The sequence below is a fragment of the Echiichthys vipera genome (genome assembly GCF_963691815.1).
Source record: "Echiichthys vipera genome assembly, chromosome: 11".
In the NCBI taxonomy this organism is placed as follows: Eukaryota; Metazoa; Chordata; class Actinopteri; order Perciformes; family Trachinidae; genus Echiichthys; species Echiichthys vipera.
Window position 1 is genome coordinate 21,276,429 of NC_139836.1, and position 10,794 is coordinate 21,287,222.

A 10,794-nucleotide genomic window follows, 5' to 3' on the forward strand; every position below is an offset into this window, starting at 1 on the left:
AAAATTCTAAATGGAGTTGTACTTGTTTCTCCGACGTTGTTCGGCGGACTCAGGATGTGTTGGAGGGGCTACAAGCCGAGCTGCCACTAACGTTTGCCCATAATGTAACGTCCTTCTCCCATGATCAATAGAACTTTGAAGCTAAATCAAAGAATTAGCAAATCATCATGACTAATAATAGAACAACCTCTCACTGATTGACATAATAACCCAATAATACAATACAATGCACTACCTTTTACAAAACGACAAACGTGTATTTTATTTAAAGGTATAATATGCAACATTTCTGCATTACAATGTCTAAGAACTGACTACACATTGTGTTGTGTACTTACATTATCCCAAATATCTCCAACAATTTTCAAACCAAAAAATCTGAAATTTGATTAATTTGTTCACCTGTTAGTTTCTGTCATATCTCCTTTGTTCATGCGGCAGCATTGTGGTTGGATTTCAGTCATCAGACGTGTGTCTCTTAAGTTATCAGAGAGACAAGGAGAGCAAATATAAGCGCAGCCTGGCTCGCAGCCCTTCCAAGAAACTCCTGCAGGTCTGCTGCAACTCTTAGTTCTTTGAAATCAAGACTGAATACTTATCTGTTTGCTGCTGCTTTTCAGTAAACTGCACTGTGACTTCTGTAACTGTAACCATCTTTTATATGTTTTAAATGACCTTTTATGTGTTTTAAATCTTTTATATGTTTCATGCGCTTGTTTTTCCCAATGCTTTTAATGTTTTATGTAAAGCACTTTGAATTACATTGTTGTTGAATTGTGATATACAAATAGGCCTTGCCTTGCTTTGCCTCAGACATCCACCAAACAGCGTTGCAGAAACACATTTTTAACCTGAAACTGCTTTATTCTGTGCATTACTGGTTTTAATCTTCTGTTCTGTTTGTTTTGGAGAGGTACATCTGCAAATAATTTGAAAGGAGATGTATTAAGTGCACACTTGTAGCAACTTAATAACCTTTATATTAAAACATTGAAATTCAACACTGTATCCAAAGTTTTTTATTTCGTTCCCAAGTTAATTATGTTAATTATATTATACAACTTTGATTTTTAACAAAAATGTACATGTTACACACTTACAGACTTATTTATTTGAAATTAATCCTTCACCAAGTAGCAGAAATTAGACAGATATTGGTTGACAATCTCTCTTTACAACGTAGATTTGAGATGTACGTTATGTAACATTCTGTGCCAACATATATTGATCCGTACAATTTATTTGCATATCACCAGGAGCCAGTATCAATCATTTTGCGGAAAGCATTTTGTGAACATAGTGCCACGTAGTCCCTTTTATTCATATTGCCCAAAGCAGAACCAATGATGATCCAATCTCACTCACAGACTGAAGTCTGCTGGTTCAACAACAGTTTACAGCACGATCAGACACAACTCTGGGACGTTCCTGTGGTTAAAATGTTTGTAAACTGTGTTGCTTTTGTGGAAAAGGATTTCAGCAGTGTCAGTTCTTGTCCTACATTGACAGACTACAACTTTAGCCCGGACAGAAATGTGTGTTTTTTTCCTTCACAAGTCTTCAGGCAATGCAGCATGTTAATGGGTTTCACTTACTAAGGAACCATCTTTTTACTGTTCAGCGAGCTCTCGCGCCTCTTTCACCAGGTCCATCAGAGTGGAGAACATGGAAATGTCACCCGGCTGAAGACCCATCTTCTGGATCTGAGACACACAGCAGAGAGCAGAGCAGTGTAAGAGCAATAAATCAAAAGCTTGTCGCTGGGCAATATTTGTCTAAAGCAGGGGTGCCCAATTCCAGTCCTGGAAGGCCACTGTCCTGCTTGTTTTAGGTTTCTCTCTGCTCTTACACACCTGATTCTAATGATGAGCTCGTTATCAAGCAGCTGAAGCTCGTCACAGGTTTGAAAATCGTGAGAATCAGGTGTGTTTGAGCAGGGAGAAATATAAAACATGCAGGACAGTGGCCCTCCAGGATCGGAATTGGACACCCCTGGTCTAAAGTATATGTTTTTGCCAGAGGAATATGCATTGTTTGTAACATGTTTTAATGTGTCTCCACATCTGTCCATTTCTTGAACACCACCTACCTGTTCCCCCAGGTATTCCACATCCAGTGCCAGTTGAAGTCGGATCTTGCTGTCGTCTGTCGGTCCACCGTTTGCTCCTGCTGTGGTTGTCGTGCTTGCACCTTTTCTGGCTTGTTTCAATCGCTTCAGACTCTCCTCCATCTTTCTCACTGAGCTTAGCACCTCTGAGATGGTTTCATAGTACCTGAACAAAAGAAAGACAGAAATTGATAATGGGGAACACAAATTTTGAGGGTTGCAGCTGGAGGAATTTACAAAAAGAAATAAAAACAACCTTCAGAAAGAAAAGGGTTTTCAGTTATATAAAACGTTACAGACTTTGTAATTCCTCAGTGCTAGTACTCTATCTGAGTGTGTTTATGTTTGCAGGTATTTTAGCTTACCTCTGTGTGCAGTCAGACAGTGTAACTTGCAGCCACTCTTGTGCTGTAGAGGGAGTGACCAGCCCTGTTGAGTCAGTCAGCAACTGATGTAACGGGCGTAAGGCATTGTCCATGTAGGCGGATGCACGCACTGGCAGATCCTAAACATGTTTGTAGTCAAGATACACATTTCAATATTTGCTTGTGTTAAGGATTGCTGGAGAAGCAGTTAATATATAGTCTAAACCTTTCTGTCACAAAAGCTCAACCACTTATATTTCTCTCTATTAAACTGTTGAAAGTAAAACTTTAGCGTTTCATTCAGGGTACATTTTCTTAATGTAGACCCATGCCTCTCATTCATTCGTTCATTCATCTTCAACCTGTCGGGGTCGCGGGGGGGGGGGGGGGGGGGGCTGGAGCCGATCCCAGCTGACATCGGGCATGCGGGGTAAACCCTGGACCTCTTGTTGTGAGGCGACAGTGCTGACCACCACACCACCGTGTCGCCCCCCATGCTTCTCAGTAATATTAAATGTTAAGTGTAAAATGTGCAGCTATATTATGCGGGAAGATATGTATAAAGAATTAGATTCCGTAACAGCAAATACTTACAATCTAAGGACTTTCAGGGCAATAAAACTAAACCCCCTGGGTGCTGTTTTCCTTCTATATTCACTCTGCAATAGAATTTGCTGTCCTACTCCAGACTCATTTTAAAATGTAAAAAATGACTCTGCCATAATTAATATTTTGTGTAACATGATTTCCCCACAAAAAAACTCAGCAGGGGCTGGAAGCACATCTACTCCTTTTCCCTCATTGAATTTCTGCATCTTGCCTCAAATGCCTTTCAAGTATTAATAGGCATTATCATTCAGAGTTTCAGTTCCATCAAAACTTGGCCTGTCAATGGTCTAAAGGTGAAATTCTGAACTTTAATTATAGAATTTCCATTAGTAAAAAAAATGGAAATGCCACAGCCCAGTTTGTCTAAGTTTCTCTTCCAATGTTTCCTCCAAGATATGTTATAAGAGAATGCTAGTATATGATGACATATAGAGAAACACGTATACATGCTTGTTTGCAGATTCGCTGACCTTATTAGTCCTGCGGTAGAGTCGTGGAACCTCAGAGGCACTCTTCAGGAAGCGGCAACTGCGTTCAGTCAGATGCTGGGTCATCCTGGTGTTCAGAGTGGGGATGCTACTTGACAGACAAGCCTTGGAGTCTGTTAGAGCATCTGACAAAGATGAGAGCACTCGTAAATGCAAAAGTACACACACACACATTCTGAGTTACCCTGGCACCCCTCTAAAGCTGGGGACAGTGAGCGAGGGGGGCCAAGAGTCAAAGAATGAATATATTTCGTGACTGAGATGTTGTCTTTGAAGATGTCATGCTCAAAAGCCTGTTGGGGGATTGCATGGTTACATTTTTAAATGTCAGTGAACACTGGCATTTATGTTTGCATTGCACCATGTCTCTTGGCATGCTCTTGATATAAATAAGACCACGGCAGATACAGCGCAGTAATCCCTACCAACAAGAACTGTTATTATTCAGAGAAACATCCAGGTGTTATATACTAGTTTAATAAAATCTTCCTGCACATTTCTTCCTAATTTCTTGAAAAAACATTAAAAGGGTAAGATCAGATCAGGGCTAAAGGAAGAGATGAGAGAGAGAAAGAGAGAAAAAGAGAGAGAAAGAGAAAGAGAGAGAGAGAGAGAGAGAGAGAGAGAGAGAGAGAGAGAGAGAGAGAGAGAGAGAGAGAGAGAGAGAGAGAGAACTTAAATGACTTCCATATGCATTGTATGGGACGCTTACCTTCAACGATAGCAAAGTTTTTAAATCCGATGGCTTCTAACCGCTGTTTGACCATTTTCGACAGTTCTGGTATCTAAGTGAAAAAGGAGCAAACTATCAGTGTGGAAACAATGAAGTGGAAACCATTATAAAATTATCAAAAAGAGAAACATTGTCTAAAAGTAAAAAGTAAGACCCCATAAATCTAAAATGTGATATAGTACGTAAATTTAAACAACATATGTAAATATATGTATTTCATTTGCACGTGTGCACCTGCTCCTGCAGCTTTTGGATGTCAGCTGCAATGTAGACCAGCTGTTTGGTGGACAGGGTCGCAGGACTCCCGCTCTCACTGCCGCCCTCATCCAGCGAAGTTCGGCTGGAGGTGGAGGAGGCCGAGCTCGGCAGAGGCCTTGTTGGCTCTTTAGTCACCTCAGGGGGTGGAGTCTTAGTCAACACCTGTGCGAAACCGATCAAGATGAGGAACAAGAGTAAACAACTCTTATAATATTGATTCATACAATAAAATGAATTGATTAATAATCAAATCTAAATCAAGTTAACCTCATCAAGAAACTTGGCATATCGTGCGTAGAGCTGCAGCGTCAGCTTCCAAAAGCGATGGGCCAGAGGTGACAGGTAGACTTTGTCTGACCAACATCTCATTAGGCAGGACCACAACACCTCAGATACCTGCAGGTGGTATTTACTGCCAGCTGGACATGAGCAGACACAGTTACACAGTTACTGCGGGTAAAGGTTTAGGTACACTGGTGTTCATTATAGAGAATAATACACTACCTGGTGCTGCCTCTAGTCTATCACTAATGCCGTTCTCAAGACTCCCTGCTATTTCCTTGAACCTGGAAAAACAAGGAGGGACAAAACGGTTAATGTGTTATCAGCTTAATTTTTGGAATTAGTTGTATATGCACATGCTCATGAAGTGAACCGTGCTGTGTGCGTTGGACATGATGGCAGAAAAGCTGAACCTTGCAGGTTTTAGTTGTGAAATGAAGTCACAAGCCCTAATCATTACAGTGTGTGTACATGTTTGTTGGGGCGGGAGGAGGTTGACAGTGACTCCACTGTTACTCACAGATCAATGGCCATTCAGTCAAGGTCCAGTGTCATGTTTATGGGCTTTCTTTATTTTTACCCTGACACACATCCTCAGTTTACCTTGCATCTTGCTGTCATTCTGAATGCAAGTCCCATTAGCCATTTTCTATATTCCTATAAAATAGGCTTTTTTTCAACTTGTGGATGTCTGACAATGTTTTTCTTTTCCCCAACCTCAAGCACTAGATGTCCACATTATGTTCACGTGAGAAGTGACAGAAATAGTTGCATTAGGAACTAAAAAAGAGAGCTAGAGAGAAAGGACAAAAAAATCCTGCCTTCTTTCTCACCTCCACACAACTGCCCTATCATGGTGGTAACTGTGTGTGAATGCCAGATTGATGGCTTCAGCTACCCAAACTATGGACCTTGTGTACTGAATAAAGTCGTCATTATTATTATTATTATTATTATTATTATTATTATTATTATAATACCCTAAAAGAGGTACATTTTTAAATTTGCTCTAGAAATTGAGATAATGTAATCTATAGGATGTAGTATGTAGAGTTTAGATTGTGTGGAAGCAATATGCACCGTAGTTGAAAGTAGACAGGCAGGTTCCATTTGTTGTGGAAGCTGGTGTATGAGGGGTGTACTCTCAGTCTCTTCACACTGGCCTGTGAGCTGCACTGACGCTCAAACCTCCGCACAAACTCCATGCTCGCGCTGTAACGCTAGAAAAGAAGGTAAAGAGTTGGCAGAAAGCACACAAAGGTGAATGGAACCTGGACTTCTTACAACAGAAAACTTTTACTGAGTGAATGCATGAACACACCAACTGTGTCACCCTTGCTGTACCTCAAAGAATATGTCAGGGTTTCCAGGGTTGAAGAGGTAGGCCAACCTCTCCTCTATCCCTTTGATCATCTCTGGCCAAACAGAGTTTACTAGGAAATCATAACCTGGCACTGCGTCCGCTTTGTCACTGAGGAGACAGGGAACATCAGCACATTAAAAAATGTGTTATGATATCATCTACCTTGGATACTATTCCAGCCACTCATTCATTTTATGTGCACCATCTAGCATTAGTAGGAGATAAAATGTTCAAATATGCAGAGTACATGATGCATGCATGCAAAATAAATACATATTAAAAGTGTCATTACGCTGAAAGCCACAGCTCTACAGATGAAAGCAGACAATTTGCTTTTCTAACGGTCAAGATGATTTCAAAACACAACAAAGAGTTACTTGATCTATGCGCGCTTTGAATGCATTTGCCTCCATGATAACATCGATACCTGGATATGGCTCCTCCAGTCACCTCTCTGAGCAGTCTACAGTGATGAGGAACAAACTCCAACAGTCTAGAGTACATCAACTGGAGGCCATTTGGACTGGACTTCACAGCCTCTTCTACTATCACCTAAAAGAGGGAAAGGAGAGGAGAGGATATATTTTAAGTTTAAATTAATGTCTTCTAAAAAGCAGAAATTTCCTTGGAATCTACAGTGTTTCAAAACATGTCTGGTTTACCTGGTCCATGTATGGCTTGACCAGCACCTGTCCTACCAGAGCCTCAGCATCTCGAGTCTTGTCTATGGTGGCATACGTCCTCAGGCAATGACGCACCATGTCCACATTGGTTGTCTGCAGACCCTCGATCAGCAGGCCCTCCAGAGACTGCTGCAGCATGGAGGTGATCCCTGCGATACGCTGGCAAAGGACACAACCAAGTTTTGAAAATATTCCAACAGAGTATATTCCAGCAAACACACACAAGTGAATCAATCTGAAACTAAGATCAAATATTTTGGTGATATGTTCTGCCCATACCAGAAGGACTGCTCAGATGCTGATATCTTTGTCAATTAATTATAGGACTGATGGATTGACAGAAAGGCAGCCAGACAGACAAACTGACTCATTAACAGATGGGCTATTCATTTATCAGCTGTGGACTGATCGACCCGTTATCACTTACAGGTCTGACTTTGTCCAGTAGGGGCATGCCTTTGCTCTGTACAGCATGGAATTGCAGCTGGTTGAATTCTGTAGCAATTCTCTCCAGGATCTGACCTGCTAACAAGGGACTGTACACAGACAGACAGACAGACAGAGAGACAGAGAGACAGAGAGACACGAGGTCAGACACAAAAGCTTAATACTACATCCCATCTTAAATAATTTGAACCCCTGATGTGCTCAAGATTAAAAGATGTTCACACTGCAGCCCTTGGCTATTGATAGACATCCTATTAGTGATACCTGGTTGGGCTGAATGTCGAAATGTACAAAATTAAGCTGCCATTACTTGGAAAATAACCTATCCACATTCTACTAAATTGTCTACCAAGTGGTGCCAGTATGTTTGGTAAGATGTCAGTTTCCCACCTGCTGATTTCCAGAGAGTTGGATTCCTTGGAGTTCTGTGAGTGGAGGATCTTCTCAATCTTCTCCACTGAGCGCACCACCTGAATCAGCCTCAATACACACACCTAGAAGAACGGGATGACAAAAGGAAGACGATAATTAATTGAGAGCGGACGGCTGTCTCCTCTGCATGAGTAGTAAATCAGGTTTAATCGTCTGTATTGCTACATGCTACATATGATGAAGTCAGACAGGAGGACGAAGTGCCAAACCTTTTTTTTCTGCAGATCTTCCTGTTTGGTAAGCTGGTTGTCTATAGCCTGAATCACCTCACTCACACAGGACCTCAGACTCTGCAACAGATAACAGCCAGAAACATGCATGAGCACTCTGCGTCAGAAAGGGGTTAATGCTGACAGTATACTTGATCACAATACATACCATGACCTCCTCGCGTAACTGTCCCAGTGGCACAGAAAGCTGATTGAGGGCTTTGTCCATCCCCACCTGAGACGAGAGAGCAGAGGTCTGAGATTAGAAACAGTCTACTCTCACACTATCAAATTTATATTAAAAACTTAGTGCGCTCCCTTTCAGTTTTAAAAAGCATATTAAGAAGATGTTTTAATTGTTTACTATAACTAAAATTATTTATAGAATCATGCAAATGATGTATTGCTATAATTATTTACTGTGATATGGTGCCTGGAGAATGTGATTCTTCAGCAGGGTTTAAGCAATTTTCCTTGACATTCACGTGCAAATTGTATATTGTATCTTTTCTCAATTTTTTTACGTGTAAATAAATAAACAAACAGGATAACTGTTCATTTTGAACAATAAACAGCACAATTCACATGTGAATTATTTAGTATGGTAAATAAAAACATCAAACATTATATTCATGTACATTTTTAAAAAAAGGTATTGCTGCAGTTTGTTTTTTTTTAGTTTTTCTCTGCCAGCATACAAACCAATACCAATATACTGTATATAATATAGATATTGATGATATAAACTAAAAGCAATGACATGCCGATTTATAAGTCAGGCTACAAAACTTATAACTAAAGATTTTCACCATGGCAGTTTACAATAAAGGTCACCTTGTTTTTTTTTAGATATTTTAAAAGAATATTTCTCAATAGACTTTGACACTGATGTCTCGATGCCCTCCCTGTCTCCTGTGGACTGCAAGCTGCTGGTTGTAAAATAAAAAATGCAGAACCACATTCATCATAACTGACCAGGTTGGTGGAGAGGTTCACAAAGTCGGCATAGTCCTTGTTGATGAGCTCCACCATGGCCGTTTTCAGCAGCTTATAGTAAAGCTCCAGGTCCTCCCTCATCTCCTCCAGCTGAACCTGCTTCCGACACTCCGCCACAAACTGGTCCACGTCAAAGTCATCCTGCAGGCAAAGAGCCACAGTTCTATAACAGCACATACACACATTTATTTGATTTGATTTTTTTTTTTTTTGATTTAAATGTATTTCTTTAAGCATGTAAAAGAGAAAACAAAAAAGGTAATACAGAAAATAATAATGTCACAAAACTTGAAAGCATAGAGATACATGAATAACAAACTAGATTTGTTTTCCTTTCTTTTTGATATGTCTGAAAATATGAATGACTAAACATGACTTAAGTCTCAATAAATGAATAAACAAATGTATAAATAGAGGAATAAATACAGAAATAAATAAATAAATGAATAAATGCATGGATAATTGGGACCTCCTACCTCGTTAACATACATGTTTTTATTTTTGACATGTCCGGAAAGGAGTGGGAAAAAGCATATACACCTATGTAATCCCACCCCTTCTCCATAATTCATTGTAAGTCAGTTAACAGCTTCCTCTGTCATACGTTTATTACCATTTTAATTTCTTTATTATTATTTTTTTAACTGTACCTAAAATACAATTTATTTCTCATATATTATTATCAAATATATATTATAATTTATTGTATATTATTTTATTTCATCAAACATTATAAACCTATTGATATATTTTAGTATCCAAAATATAAATTAATTCAGAATTTAAAAATAAATATATTGCAGCAGCCATGCACACAGTAACACTAACACTCAGTACTACTGACAGAAACCGGAGAGAAGAGAGAGAGAAAATCGACGGAGCTACAGACGTTAACAGATGGTTACCTTCATAAAAATATCCTTGTCGAAGCACAAAGAGTCTGGTCCCTTTGGTAGATTCATGTTGGATCATAAAACACAACACAAACAAAGAGAAAATGTCAGAAGTCTCCAGCTGGATGTTAGCTGCTGCTGCTGCAGCCAGGCTTCTTCCGCAAACATGGCAAGCGCACCAACGAGGAAGAAGAGTCAGGAGGACCGCGACAATAATGACACAGCGCCCTCTAGAGGCAAGGAGGGGTAACTGTACTGTGGCTTTAGGCAAGGCTGGGCCTTCTCATTGCAGCAGGGGTGTCAAACTCCAATTTACAGTGGGCCAAATTTAAAAAGTGGGACAAAGTTGCGAGCCAAACTCAATATTAACTAAAAAAATTCTCTCCAGGTGTGTAATGTTGAACCTTTTCAGTGCAGGTCCTTGTACTTGTCGTGGTGTTCCTTACATATTATTCTTGTGTTACAGCCATGGTGGCTCTGCAGACAGGACAAACAGGTCTTTACATTCATAAACAGATGATCTTGTAAGCTGTGTTGAAAGCTCCTGTTTTCCATCTTTTTTTTGGCCATTTTGGGGGAGGGGTGGATTAAGTTTGTCAGAAGAGACTGGTAGCATGGATGCTCATGTTTGTTAACAGGAAAGTAGACATGTATGTGCTTTATACTTGCGGGCCAGCTCTCATAGAACCTTGATATGATCTTGCGGGCCAGATATAATTATACTGCGGGCCAGATTTGGCCCACAGGCCTGAGTTTGACACCCCTGCATTACAGCATCAAAACAATAGTCTTTTAAAATGATAAATGTAAATAAATATAAATGCCCATTAGGTATAACAGTCTTCAAACGGCATGTGACTAAATGGATAATGAGTTCTTTGGTGGGTTACATGTTGCTGTCATAGGCTATTACTTGGAACAGGGTACAA

The 10,794-nt window shown here is 40.0% G+C and overlaps 1 protein-coding gene across 1 annotated transcript; it reads right to left on the minus strand.

The window, feature by feature from the left end:
* Positions 1-1,039: 1,039 nt before the first annotated feature.
* cog2 (component of oligomeric golgi complex 2) lies at positions 1,040-10,014 on the minus strand. Its single transcript, XM_083922601.1, has 18 exons — positions 9,878-10,014; positions 8,952-9,113; positions 8,146-8,211; positions 7,977-8,057; positions 7,726-7,829; positions 7,316-7,424; positions 6,868-7,047; positions 6,633-6,757; positions 6,187-6,313; positions 5,923-6,062; positions 5,065-5,126; positions 4,828-4,979; positions 4,537-4,722; positions 4,282-4,354; positions 3,552-3,694; positions 2,473-2,612; positions 2,090-2,273; positions 1,040-1,703 (listed from the first exon to the last, which is right to left on the minus strand). The coding sequence occupies exons 1-18, from the start codon at positions 9,932-9,934 to the stop codon at positions 1,611-1,613; spliced, it is 2,184 nt and encodes a 727-aa protein (XP_083778727.1). The 5' UTR covers positions 9,935-10,014; the 3' UTR covers positions 1,040-1,610.
* Between the last annotated feature and the right edge of the window lie 780 nt (positions 10,015-10,794).

What these genes read in the sequence shown, in the direction of transcription:
- cog2 (XM_083922601.1), bottom strand. Translation starts at nt 9,934, where the DNA reads ATGAATCTACCAAAGGGACCAGACTCTTTGTGCTTCGACAAGGATATT. An exon ending in AAGATCTGCAGAAAAAAAAG is followed by an intron (nt 7,830 to 7,976) that starts GTTTGGCACTTC and finishes CCGTTCTTCTAG; the next exon opens with GTGTGTGTATTGAGGCTGAT. An exon ending in TCAAGCCATACATGGACCAG is followed by an intron (nt 6,758 to 6,867) that starts GTAAACCAGACA and finishes TCCCTCTTTTAG; the next exon opens with GTGATAGTAGAAGAGGCTGT.